The 12,743-nt window shown below is 41.4% G+C and overlaps 1 protein-coding gene across 3 annotated transcripts in view; it reads right to left on the bottom strand.

The window, feature by feature from the left end:
* Nucleotides 1-10,560, bottom strand: part of rptor (regulatory associated protein of MTOR, complex 1) — a 204,966-nt gene extending 194,406 nt beyond the window's left edge. For all 3 annotated transcript variants that reach the window (XM_083924337.1, XM_083924336.1, XM_083924338.1), the window contains exons 1-2: nucleotides 10,148-10,560; nucleotides 7,386-7,560 (exon numbers count right to left, since the gene is read on the bottom strand). In XM_083924337.1, the coding sequence (XP_083780463.1) occupies nucleotides 7,386-7,553 (168 nt within the window). In that variant the 5' untranslated portion in view covers nucleotides 7,554-7,560; nucleotides 10,148-10,560. The remainder of the gene's footprint in view (nucleotides 1-7,385; nucleotides 7,561-10,147) is intronic.
* Between the last annotated feature and the right edge of the window lie 2,183 nt (nucleotides 10,561-12,743).

The following is a 12,743-nucleotide window of genomic DNA, read 5'->3' as shown; positions in this document are numbered from 1 at the left end:
AATTGTCTATGAAATAACCAAGTGGTCAAACTTATTTTTTTGTATACTCCTGTGTGAATTAAAAACTGAAAAGTACTTTCAAATGTTAAGAACTTTAGCGCAAAAGGATGAGAATGTAAAGAGTTGTCCAAATGATGTAAATATCACTGTAACACAGTTCATGATAGATTATTGCTGTGTAATTATCGTCACAACCAGTTTTATAATTAAAACCACAAAATAATTAGCAGCACTGCGCATGTTTGCATAGTTTTTAGAATAACATAACAGCAATTTTCTTTTTGAATGTTCTGCAGACAGGGTGACCATGTTCGATTAAGTTTCCCTCACCAATCCTACAAAAAACAATAGAGCTACACGTAAAAGCCTAAAAGGCTGAAAAATCTCTGAAACACTGTCACTCCCTTCCGACATGTTTTTAAAGAAGAAAAACAAACCCAAGTCTCTGTGCCTGTGTCTGGGAGACTGCTGCCAGCTTTGGTTGAAGCTAGACACTATTTATTGTTAGATTTTTGAAGTTTGGTTTTCAAACACAGTTATAATGCAATTAAAATTTGAAACACTTATCGGGAATTTTACCATGGTTCATCATTAAACCATTTCATCCCTGTGTGTTAGGGCGTCTGATAGAACAGCCAGTAGAAACACTCCCTCCCTCTGGCCAGTCTCCCGTCACAGACTTGTTTTCTAAAGCCTGAAAACAGAGTTTTCTCTCAGGACAATTAAATATAATATACTAATATAAGGTTATTATGGAACTTTTGCCCGGCAAAGCCAGAAAAACCCTGCCTTACCCACCAGCCTACTGAGATCAAACTGTATGTCCTGCTGCCTGTTGCTCATGCTTGCGTCTATTCTATTCTCTGTGCTCTCTCCTCTGTCCTCATGTCCCCCTGTCTCCACAAAATTGCCGCCAGGACAAAGTCCTTTCCATATGCTCTTGGCAAGTAACAAATTCTGATCCTCCTTCACGCTCAACAAGCTCACCAACTACCATACGCACATAGTCCTAAAAATATGCCTTGACGCCATGATTTCTATATCTGACAGGATATTGGGCCAGGACAAATGGGCATCAGCGGGAAATAGGAGGCTGTCAGGATTTATACAGAGGCTCCTGGGTTAGACAGGGAAGGGAATGGACATAAAGTTTTTGCAACAAGCCACTCTGACGTCAACCTTCATCCAGCTTTGAGGCAGTTCTGTTATTCACAATATAATTTATCGTCAGATTTAGAAAGCTACAGACCTTGTTCTGTTTGATCAGTCTCAATCACCTTGGATCTGGGCGTATGTGCACATGCTCAAGTTCTACTTCCACATTAGCAGCAGATTAAAAGAAAACTACAGTAACGATGATAAAGCATGACATGATCCATCACTAAAATAACCTGAAAATTAGTTCTTAACAACATTTTACAGAACACTGCGTAGACAGCAATAACAACATCAGTGAAATTGATAAAGCACAGGTGTTGATAAAAAATGGATGTCTGCTGAATTACATTTAGCTAGCTTCAGCTTTAGGATCCTGGTAAGATGTATACTGTCAAAGGACTTGTCTCTGTACTTGTTTTACTAGATCTTAGTGCTGCTTTCGACACTATTGACCATCACATCCTGCTACAGAGACTGGAGCATCTAATTGGAATGAAAGGAACCGCATTAAGCTGGTTTAAGTTGTATTTATCAGATCAATCTCAGTTTGTACATGTTAACGACAAATCCTTCATACACACTAAAGTCAGTCATGTGTTCCACAGGGCTCTGTCCTTGGACCAATTCTATTCACCTTATATATGCTTTCCCTAGGAATATTATAAGGAAGCACTCCATAATTTTTCATTCTTATGCTGATGATACCCAATTATATTGAAGAAACCGAAGAAACTGATCAGTTACAGTAGCTAAACTTCAAGTGTGCATTAAGGAAATAAAAACCTCAAAATAAACGTTTTTGTTGAAGTGCCTTCGTTATTTATTAAAAAATATTTGTTCTCTAAATTTGATCTTCACTGTGTCTTTTCTCAAGTGTCTTGCGATAACTTCTGTTATGATTTGGCACTACAAATAAAATTGAATCGAGACCTGAATAGAACACAGCCATCGTTAATGTTATAAGCAACACCTGTGTTATTCCTACTATGACAAGTCAAAATGTCCACTGTGAAAAAGGCCTACTTTTGCCCACTTTAGACATTTTCTAATGAAAGCTAACTGGTGTTAATCATGTAAAGCGGCCTTGAGTTCGACTCCGACCTGCGGCCCTTTGCTGCTTGTTTCCCCCTCTCTCTTTAACCCAATTTCCTGTCTGTCCTGTATAATAAAGGCCAAAAAAATAATGTTTAAAAAATAAATAAACAAATAATAGAGATAATAATGCTATATAATAATGATATAAAAACACTGTGCCGTTTTTCCTATTGCAAACATCTGACTTTATTATGTGTGAGTAAGCTATCAGGCTAAAAAACAAGTGTACCACCTGTGAATCAATAATGGTCAAAGCCTGTTAGGTCAAGGTTCATGGTGGTTGGCTTGTAACATGCAGGCCTCATGTTCTAGCTTCACTGTAAGTATGAGAATAAAACAAATAAATAAATTACTTTTTTTTCTTGATGGGAGCCAATCCAACCCATGTAAAATCATTGCAAAGCTAATCCCATTCATTCACTGTCAAGCTGACTGCTTCAATTTCACACTGCAGCCCTGACAGCTCAATAAAGAAAACATAATAACAGCCACGCCTCTGATCTTAATTCCTCTTAATGCAGATAATGGCACAAACAGTAACAATACTCCATGCTCCCTTGATAGAGTTATAATCAGTACTTAGGGAGCTTTATATTCCTTACAGGAGCCACTTTTCATCTGAAGTTAGCCCTGACCTTGGACTGTACTGTACACACTGTTTATAAAGTATATCTGGAAACCTTTATCATGATTGCACTTGGCAGGTGCAAAGGTACACACACACACACACACACACACACACACACACGCACACGCACACGTGCACGCACGCACGCACACGCACGCACGCACGCACGCACGTACGCACACACGCACACTTCAGTGGCCCAACGGGAATAAACACACCATTTTGACCAATGGGCCTTATGATTGTCCAGCTTCGCTCTCAGCTCCTGTGATCATCCAGAGACAACTCTAAGTGTAAGTGCGTTTGTGTGTGTGTATGTGTGTGTGTACATCTACAGGAGCAAGCCCTCTGATTTCCCACAGTACAGAACATCATTTACAGGCCACTAGTAAGCCTCGTGCTGCACACTTCTCTCACCAGGATTAACTGTTCACATACTCGCTGGATATCCTAAATGCGAAAAATACTGCCCATCACCTTCAATCACCCAATGCAGTTATGTGATTATTACCACTGAGCAACAGAAAAGAACATGTGCAAAGCTGCAGAATGACATTCTGGCTGCTATTTTTGTGGTGATGCAATACATGTACGAGCAGCGCTCCAACTGTTTTCCTGACCTTGAAATTCAATTTGTCTGTGTGGTATTTTGCATCGTGCACGGGTGGGAGAGGAGACTCAAATAGGAGGGAGGTTCATTCAAATTAGGCAGGAAAAAGCAACTTGTTGGTATTATGGAGGAAAATGTGTCCTGTACTTTGCACTGAGAACAGACGTCGCAGAACCACGTCTGTTTCTGGAGCAGCAACAATCTGCTGCTTCACAGCAAACTTAATACTTGTGGAGAAAAAATGTGCAGCAATAACACAAAAATGCCTGAAATGTAAATAAACTATTACATTTAAACACCTTCCAAACAGAAGATGAGCATAAATCATCTTAAAATAACATTCCATGTGAGCAGGGACATCTGTAAATCACTCAGTGACCTTTAAATGAGTGATTCTGTCAGTATCTGTTGTCCACAGCTGCTTTATACTGAAGAGTTTCTCCTATTCATTAAATCCCTGCAGCCACCTAACGGCAGCAGGACACCCCCAAATCATAAGTGACACACCTGAGTGCAGTGCCATTACGCACGAGAATTCACCATGTTTACCTTCATTAAATCAGGCTGCTGCAAAGCACCCACACACACCTCTACACACATCAGACTGGTCCGTTATAACTTGTATTCTGCCTGTTTCTGGGGGAGCTCAAATGCTACTGTATCACATTTTAAGTAACTACACAGTAGAATAATGATTGAAAAGTGTGATCATATTAACTGCCTCACCAAACTATATTTTCATATTGTGTTTCTATCATCATTGCACTAATTGACTATTAAAACCACATCGGTCTCTGGCTGCAGATCTGTGATGCTGTGTGCTCACACACACACCGCGCCTCTCTGCACCATCCAGATAATATTATGACTTCCTGAAGAAATGTCTTCATTTGTTAATTTGTTGTCAGCATGCTTTATTGTGATTGGCTCAGCTGTTTCAGAGAGATTAGCCCAGTGACTGTCCGAGAGTGTACTTATTACTCACTAAACGCTACGATCTATATACCACCTCACCCAGACCTTTTGCATTTCGCGCTGCTGCACATACATGAACAAAAATAGCAGGTGAGTTTAAAAGATGCTCATGTGCTTGAGTGATTAAAATAGGGCCCTGTGTACGAGATTAGGTTTTTAAATAGAAGATACTCCAAAGTATCAGGACTCTATTAACTTATTGGGTTTCATAAGTAAAAACCATAGTTAAGTTAACTTGAAAAAGCTGCCATCAAATCCATCATCTTGCTGTTACTACCATGTTCAAACATGGATTAAAGCCAAGGCCAGTGTTATATTCAAAGCCAAATTTTTCCTGCTTGAAGCACACAAAGTAGTAGAAGCAGCTCTCCTGAAAGGACACATCCTTCTTACAAGTGTACAAATGAGGGTCTATGGCCTGAAAACGCTCTGAGCCATGAAAAATGTTACTGAGTCGATTTAGCATGACTTTCTAATAGGAATGCCCATTTCAGCCAGCACCTATTACCTCTTTTAAATCAATACCAGAGTCACATTTAATGATGCCGTCTTATTAAACACTTCCCTGCAGCTTGACACTGGCGGGCACTGCGATGTAATTCAACTCATGTCCGAACAGTAGCGAGGTGTTAAATTTTCATTTGGGTGAATTTCTACAATAGGGTTATATGCAGTTTGTGAGGGTTATGTATGACAATGTAGCATTTGCCATCATTATAGTGGTAGTTCTCTGTAGCCATGAGGCAATGAAAGACTTGGGTTGGTAGCACTGCAGTGGATCAAACGACAGCTTTATGAGAGCTGAAACACACTTTGAGGTTTCCCTGTCAAAGTGTAGCATGGGTAGCCTCCAGCAGAATGAAATGAATAGGCACTATAGTAAAGACGAGGGTAGCCAATGATTTGCTGCTGTGTCCTGGCTGTTTAAAGACTGATGTCCTCAGAGCATGGGTGTGTTGTATTAGTGCATTTGATTTGTCTCTTGAATGGATTGGAGTTTTGAGAAGGGTTGGCATATTAACCATTCGTAACGCATCACTCTTTCCCTTAATGCACCAATCCCAGCTAAGCATAAACATGGATGACCTCAAACATTTTCTAAGTTTGTAACATTAACAATACAAACTACAAAGACGCTTTATGGTATGAAGATAATGTGATAACAAATAGATTGGGAAATACGCTTATTACGGTGAGAATTATCTGACTCATATCTGCACAGTAAATATGAGGCTACAGCCAACAGCCAGTTAGCCTAACTTAGCATGAAGACAGAAAACACTACAGCAAATGTTACTCAAACAGGAGAAACACAATCCAACGTAACAGTGCGGTGGCCAATCCTGTAGCCGGCAATCAGAATTGTCAGTCCGTTTTGAGGCGGTGTCAGAGTCCCATACAATCAACGGTAAGCATCCTGCCTCTATCACTGCCACAAGAAAGTTTAAAAAAAACATGAGGGTAGAAAAACGAAACACTAGCAAGTTTCCTGCACACAGCTCAGGCCCTACATCTCTTTTCTTTCTGAGATGAAGCTGCCTCCAAGTGCGGTTGCAAACATCGAGATCATAACGATCTGATGGAAAGCATTAATTGTGGAATATGAAATCTACTTGTGCTACAATAGGGGATTAAAGAACACAACAGGAAGTCACACTAATGGGCCATTTAAGTGACATTCCCACTGCAACACAAACCCTGCAGCGTATCACCGGAGGTGACATCTGTAAGTATTTAAGGTAATAGGATGACGTACTGTATGTGAAATGGTTGGTATAGATGCATCACAATTCTCTCTTAAAAGATTTTGTCTTGATGCAGAAAAGTCAAACGGAAATTTAAAAAAGGTGTGTTTATTGCTGTGTATACGCGACCACACTGGCATATACTCTCACTGGCCACTTTATTAAGCACACCTGGCACTTAATAAAGTGTCAGTGTGGTCTTCTGCTGCTGTTCCCTATCTGCTAGAAAGTAGGTGGTGTGAGATGCTCTCCTGCATTCCTCTGTTGGAACCAGTGTATATTTGAGTTACTGTTTCCTTTCTATCAGCTCCAACCAGTCTGGCCATTCTCCTCTGACCTCTGGCTAAAACAAGGCATTTGCCCCCACAGAACTGCAGCTCACTGGATATTTTCTCTTTTTGGGACCATTCTCTGTAAACCCTAGAGATGGTTGTGTGTGAAAATCCCATTAGATCAGCAGTTTCTGAAATACTCAGACCAGCCCGTCTGGCACCAACAACCATGCCACGTTCAAAGTCACTTCAATCACCTTTCTTCCCCATTCTGATGCTCGCTTTTAACTGCAGCAGATCCTCTTCACCCTCTACATGCCTAAATGCATTGAGTTGCTGCCATGTGATTGGCTGATTAGAAATTTGCGTTAACGAGCAGTTGGACAGGTGCACCTAATAAAGTGGCCAGTGAGTGTACTTTACCCCGTAGAGAATACAGAATCAAAGCATATGGTCAAAGTCCAAAGCCCCGCTACAATGTGTCTTCAGTGTGAATTCAAGCATTTCTCAATTCTGAGACAACAATGTATCTCTATGGCTTTCTAGACAGACAATACATGTTAGTAGGATCAATTCATTGTTGGCTTCAGTCTTATTGTTGACAATTACAAAAATATTGAATATTTCCAGACTTATCCTTTAAAAATAATAGAAAGTATCCTTCTAAGTGCGATGGAATGTCGTTTCATTTAAAAAATCTAATTTGGGTAATACATCATTAAATCTATAATTATATATAATAAAGTGCCCTGGATTTCCTGTTATAAGTTCTACCTATGAAAATGAACATGGTCTCATGCTGTTGCACAAGTCTACATCAGTTTCTCTCCTCAGCAGCTCAGCACAGGGAGAGCCCTCAACTTGCTGATTTACTCCAAACATAGATGAGCAGAAAAACTTACTCTGTCCTTCATCCTCCAGCTCTGCGCTAATGCCTTGGAGCCCTCAATCTTCTCCGAGTGTCTCTTCTTCATGAAGGCCAGGGAAAGTTTCCAGTCGTTCATGTCGGCCTCCTCTTCCTCTGCCAGGCCCACGGCCGGCAAATGAAGCGAGTCTGAGTCCATTTTCATCAGGGCCCTACAGGGGAGAGCTGTCATCAGTAACACATATTTTATGGATTCTATGACAACATGATCATTTGAGCTTTGGCTGGTACTCTACTCTCACAACAACAAAATAGTACTAATAAATTAGTCAATCAAAAAACTACTACATTTACCTTAAAATAATTCAGAAAATCAACATCTCTTGGAGAAGGAATTAGAGGGAGTAATTTTCTCTGCCATGACATCACCTGAAAGCATGTATGCTCAAACCAAACCATCAAGCAGGAGGAAAAACCAAAGAGTCTGTGTAGTCACACTACAGGGACTTGGTGGGAATCTTTGGGTGTCACGATTCCATTCAGAATGGATTTTTGTTTTAGTAAATGCTTCAGGATCTACTTCAGTCCTCTGTGAGCTAATCGAGGCACTAGCAAATGAAAGCAAGACATTATATTTTAATTTTTGAAAAAGGTATTAACGGATTGCATAATGTAAACACACAAAGGCAAATCTATGACCAAATATTATTTATTCATGCTTAATTTGCACATTTTTTTAGTATATCTCAGTGACTTTTTAGTTAAATGTTAGTTTTGCTCACTTTCTCAGTGACTGCGACAATACTACTAATAAAAAAATAATCAACTACAGTTATTGGTTTAGGAAAGCAGCCTTTGGAGTACCTTTGCAGAGTCATAATAGTATAAATCTTATTTCCATATTTGGTATTTGGGCCTTGTTTTGTAACACTTTATTCTGAAAACTTGAAACCGGACATGGACACCACAAAAACATTTTTGAAGCAATTTGTTGAGTTGTATTTCAGGCAGTGTGCTCGTGTAAAGTTAATATTTCATCCCCTCTCTGCAGGTAAGAGTTTTAGAATGCAGAGTGAGACAGAAAAGTAAAGTGTTTATCCTCCTCTGAGCAGTTTCAATGCATTTACCAGAAATGTCAGAATACGGGCAAACTACAAATATAGTGGCTGCTGGTTTGACTACAGAGTAGCGAAAGACAGCTCACTTGACTGCAGTGGGCTGGCTGAATTTCTTGCTGCTCCATTTGGGCATTTATAGAGTCACACTAAGAACTAGCGTTAGCAGTGGATGAATAGCCGGTAGCTTGTTTCAACTGTGTCCTACGGAAGTCGCAAAGTGCTTAAGGTGAGACTGGAAAAAGAGTTTGTAAAAATCCATTATTGAAAGTTATGAATCAATTTAGCATGTTAGAAGATAAGAATCGCGATCGATTTGCTGTTCTGCACTGAGGGTTCTGGGTTCCAACCCTTCTGTGTGGAGTTTGCATGTTCTCCCTGTGTCAGCGTGGGTTCTCCGGCTTCCTCCCAAGGTCCGAAGATGTGCATGTTAGATTAACTGGTGACTCTTAATTGCTCTAACGGGAGCTTAAATGGTTGTTTGTCTCTATAAGCCAGCCGTGTGATAGTCTAGCGTCCTGTCCAGGGTGACCTGACCTCACCATCGGCTCCAGCCCCCCACAACTCCAACTGGGATAAGTGGGTACAGATAATGGATGGTTATCTATTAGGTTATTATAAATGTGCTATGATTGCCATCGTTGTATATGCCCTGGCTGAGGTTCAACCCTTTATAAAACATGAATAAAAACACCAATACTGTTATTGGTGTTGAGACAATCCTGATTTAAATCAGTTTTGTTGCCATAATAGTTTAATTTATTAGGGCAAAGTTCTGCTAGCGCTAAGACAATGTTTAACATTTTACAACTTTGGCGTCTATTCTTAATTGAAAAAAAAGGTTTTGCAGAGAAATAACTCTGATCCGCAAAGTAAGACATCACAAAAAGTATGTGTTAAGGTGTAATAAGGCCTTAAACACACGACCAAGCACGCGTGCACATACCCGTTTCTCTACTAATGAAATGCCAGTGATGCACTTATTAAGTGACAGTAAATCTAACAGTAGGCAAGTTTGTTTTGAATTCAGTACATTTTTGTCACTAACAATACTGGAATGTGAGAATCTGAAAAACCACAATGGCTACTGAGTTTGGCAGTTTGTGAGTTCCCTCGCTTCATGTGATTTTGGTTATGAGTCATGTTTAATGCAATGATGATACTGAATGAAAATCACAGCACAAACTGAAACCCAGCACCCCCGCATCACGCTGCGGTGTGGTATCCAGGTCATGGACATAAAAACAAAGATCCAGGTTACTATTCAACTGTCCCAGAGAGCAGCACCTGGGCGCTCATGACGGGGCTCGAGCTGCCCAGGTGAACGCTGCTCGAGCCCCAGACAAGGAGCTAAATGGGTTATGTGTTGTGAGCGCCTCGTGTCATGTTCATATGGCCCCGTTAAACTTGACTTCACAGCCGGTCCTCTTTCCTAGAGCAGCCGGCAGGACAGTTAGCAAATAAACCGGTCAGCTAGCTCAGTGCTAGCTGGCTAAACTAGCACGGCTCATTTGACAGCTCTGCCTACCGCAGCCAGCTGTCAGACCGCGGGAGAGGCCAGGGCTATTTAAAGCTTTCCCCGGGTTGCTTGCGAAACGACACGAGTAAAGAGATAAGTGAAACAGAGCAGATGAGCATAAATGGCGCTGGCGGTGGCAGTGAAGCGTGCAGATGCGTGCGGGACCTTGGTGCGGTGGGGTTATCAACCCGGGCTGGGGAACCTCTCCGTCTCCGGACGATGACAGAAACGGTCGCACAAATAATCCTGGTCAGAAAGTTGTAGGGCAGCGTCCACAGCCTGTATAGTATGTCAAACCCGTCAAAGCCGAGTTGGACGGGTGCGTGTTTGCAGGGGAATCTGCGACTCCTCTCCCCACGGCTCTTCGCTATGGGAAGGGGCTGGAGACAAGGCCCATCTTCACACGGACAGTCTGCCACAGCCACGCGAAGCACCGGCCACACTTATCGATGACTGGGACCGTGTGGTCTTCTTCTACAAATCAGCGACCCTGGTAGCTGATTTGCTGAGATGGTTTTGGTGGAAATAGCACACAATCCCAAAAAATTCTCCGGAGAGGCACCTCTTCAGCACTTCTGCAAGGGCGCAGCCATCTTGGGTTGGACCCAGAATGCACCGTTGGGGCGGCGCTGCTGCGAGAGTGTCATGAAACGTCACCGCCAAAATATAAACACACATAGGCCAACCAACGCCACTTCAAATTAAAGCATATCATAAATGCCTACTGTATTTTTATGTCAATCTTTGATCAAATGGATGTCAGTCGTACTTTTCTTCTGAAAATGACTATACTTAGTTTTATTGTAATTTTTTGGGTTAAAATATGAAAATGTAAGTACATCAAAATATGTTTGTAATGTCATGATCATACCGGGTAAGTGCCTTTATTCACAAATGTATATTTAAAATACTGTTTACAGTAGTCTAGTATCCACACAATACATAATGTATAAGTTCCCTAATGTGTAACTGCATATTTAAATATATTTCTTGTGTTGTGTTGTTGTGTTTTCTTTGTCTCATGAGAAGCACCTCAAGTAAATGCTACCAGCTATGTATGTGTTTATACATAAATAGTGTATGTATAAAGTGTTTATTGAATCAAGATTAGTTGTTAAATCAGACTAAATCCCTTAGTTTTGTTGCTTGATTCTGGTTCGGTTTTTCAATCTCACCCAAACCAGGCTTTTCACAACAAGCTGTGCTTCACGGAGTCTGCAACACTCGTTACAATCTGTACTTATAGCTTACTGTGAGAGTGACTTTCAACATTACTTTATTAGGGGTTTCTATGTTCTCTGGCATCATTCACACACCGCACAAAGGGGTTGGACACAAAACCTGAACACCATTTATTCTTATCCTATGCCAGTGGTTCCCAAACAATGACTTATTACAAAAGACCTTCCCAACTCAAGGGGCGGCGCCAACCCATGCATTTCAAAATACTGCTGCACGCAATTGGATAGCACTACGACCTACTACGACTGATCAGTGCAATGAACAGGATGATGACTTTGACGGAGCAGCACTGTCGTCATCAGTTACGCCTGTCCATAGCAAATATTATGAAACGGCAAAGCAAACAGAAATTTGCTAGCGGTGGGTCTGGATTTTCAGGGTAGTGTTTTGCTTGTGTAAAGGGGAAACTCCGGACTATGTTCACATCTGATTCTCCCAACATTGTCTGGGGTTTACATATGAAAATTGCTTATACCCGAGAGATCAGTGTCCCGTGGAGATTGGAGACAGTGCCTGTGGAATGGCAGCCCAAGGTGATGGTTCCCATTTTTTTTAAATCACACTGCTCAGCTTCTTCAGGACAGCTTATGCTAGGGTGCTAGAAAGGATGGTTGAACAGTGGACCAGCTTGCACCGTTATCGGAGTTTGCCCATCCAGTCTACAAAGCACATATGTTTGGTGGACTTGGAGAAGGCTTACGGCCACATCCCCCAGGGACTCCTGTGGGGGACACTGCAGGAGTATTGGGTTCCATGGCTGCTTTAACGAACGCTCCAGTCCTAGAACCAAAACGAGAGCGGTGTCGGTATTCTTAGCAACAGGTCAAACACGTTTCAGCGGATGTTAGCCTCTAGCCAGGTTACCCCTTATCGATATGTTTATGATATTCCTGGACAGGATCTCAAGGCACAGTCGGGGGGGGGTGTCCAGTTTGGGAACATTATGGTTGTATCTCTTTCGTGGCAGATGATGTGGTGTGTGAAAGCGGTATCTTCTTAGTCCGGGTCCCAGGGTGGATAGATCTGAAAACGGCACCTTTGCATTGTCTTGATGCAGCGTGATTCATCCATTCACATCACTCTCCAAAACATCAGAAAAAGTTGCTAGATTTGTCTCTAATTGCTTTTGACAAAAAAAGTTGAAACATGGATTTGGAAATTCGCCAAATTTAGCGAGAACGTGGCTGGTGTTTGTATACAGCACCTCTTCGTCTCTTCTTCACCATTGTTGTTGTATTTCTGTGGCAGAGTTACAGCACCATATACTGGTTTCTTGTGGACACAGATATTTTTTGATCCGAGGCCGTGTGGATGGAAAACTTTTTAAGGACAACGGGTAAAAATAAATATTTTTGATCGTGTGGACGTACCCTTAGAGATAGGGTGAGCAACTCTGACATCCGGAGGGAGCTCGGAGTAACCACCCAATAGCCAAACGTCTTACTAAAAATCATTTACAGATTGTTGAATCAACACTTTTCTAGCCGTCTCAAAAAGCAGTCTAATATCATAAGCTTCA

The sequence above is a fragment of the Echiichthys vipera genome, assembly GCF_963691815.1.
Source record: "Echiichthys vipera genome assembly, chromosome: 2".
NCBI lineage: Eukaryota > Metazoa > Chordata > Actinopteri > Perciformes > Trachinidae > Echiichthys > Echiichthys vipera.
Note: the sequence above shows the minus strand (reverse complement) of the source record. Positions and strands in the feature narration are given on the sequence as shown.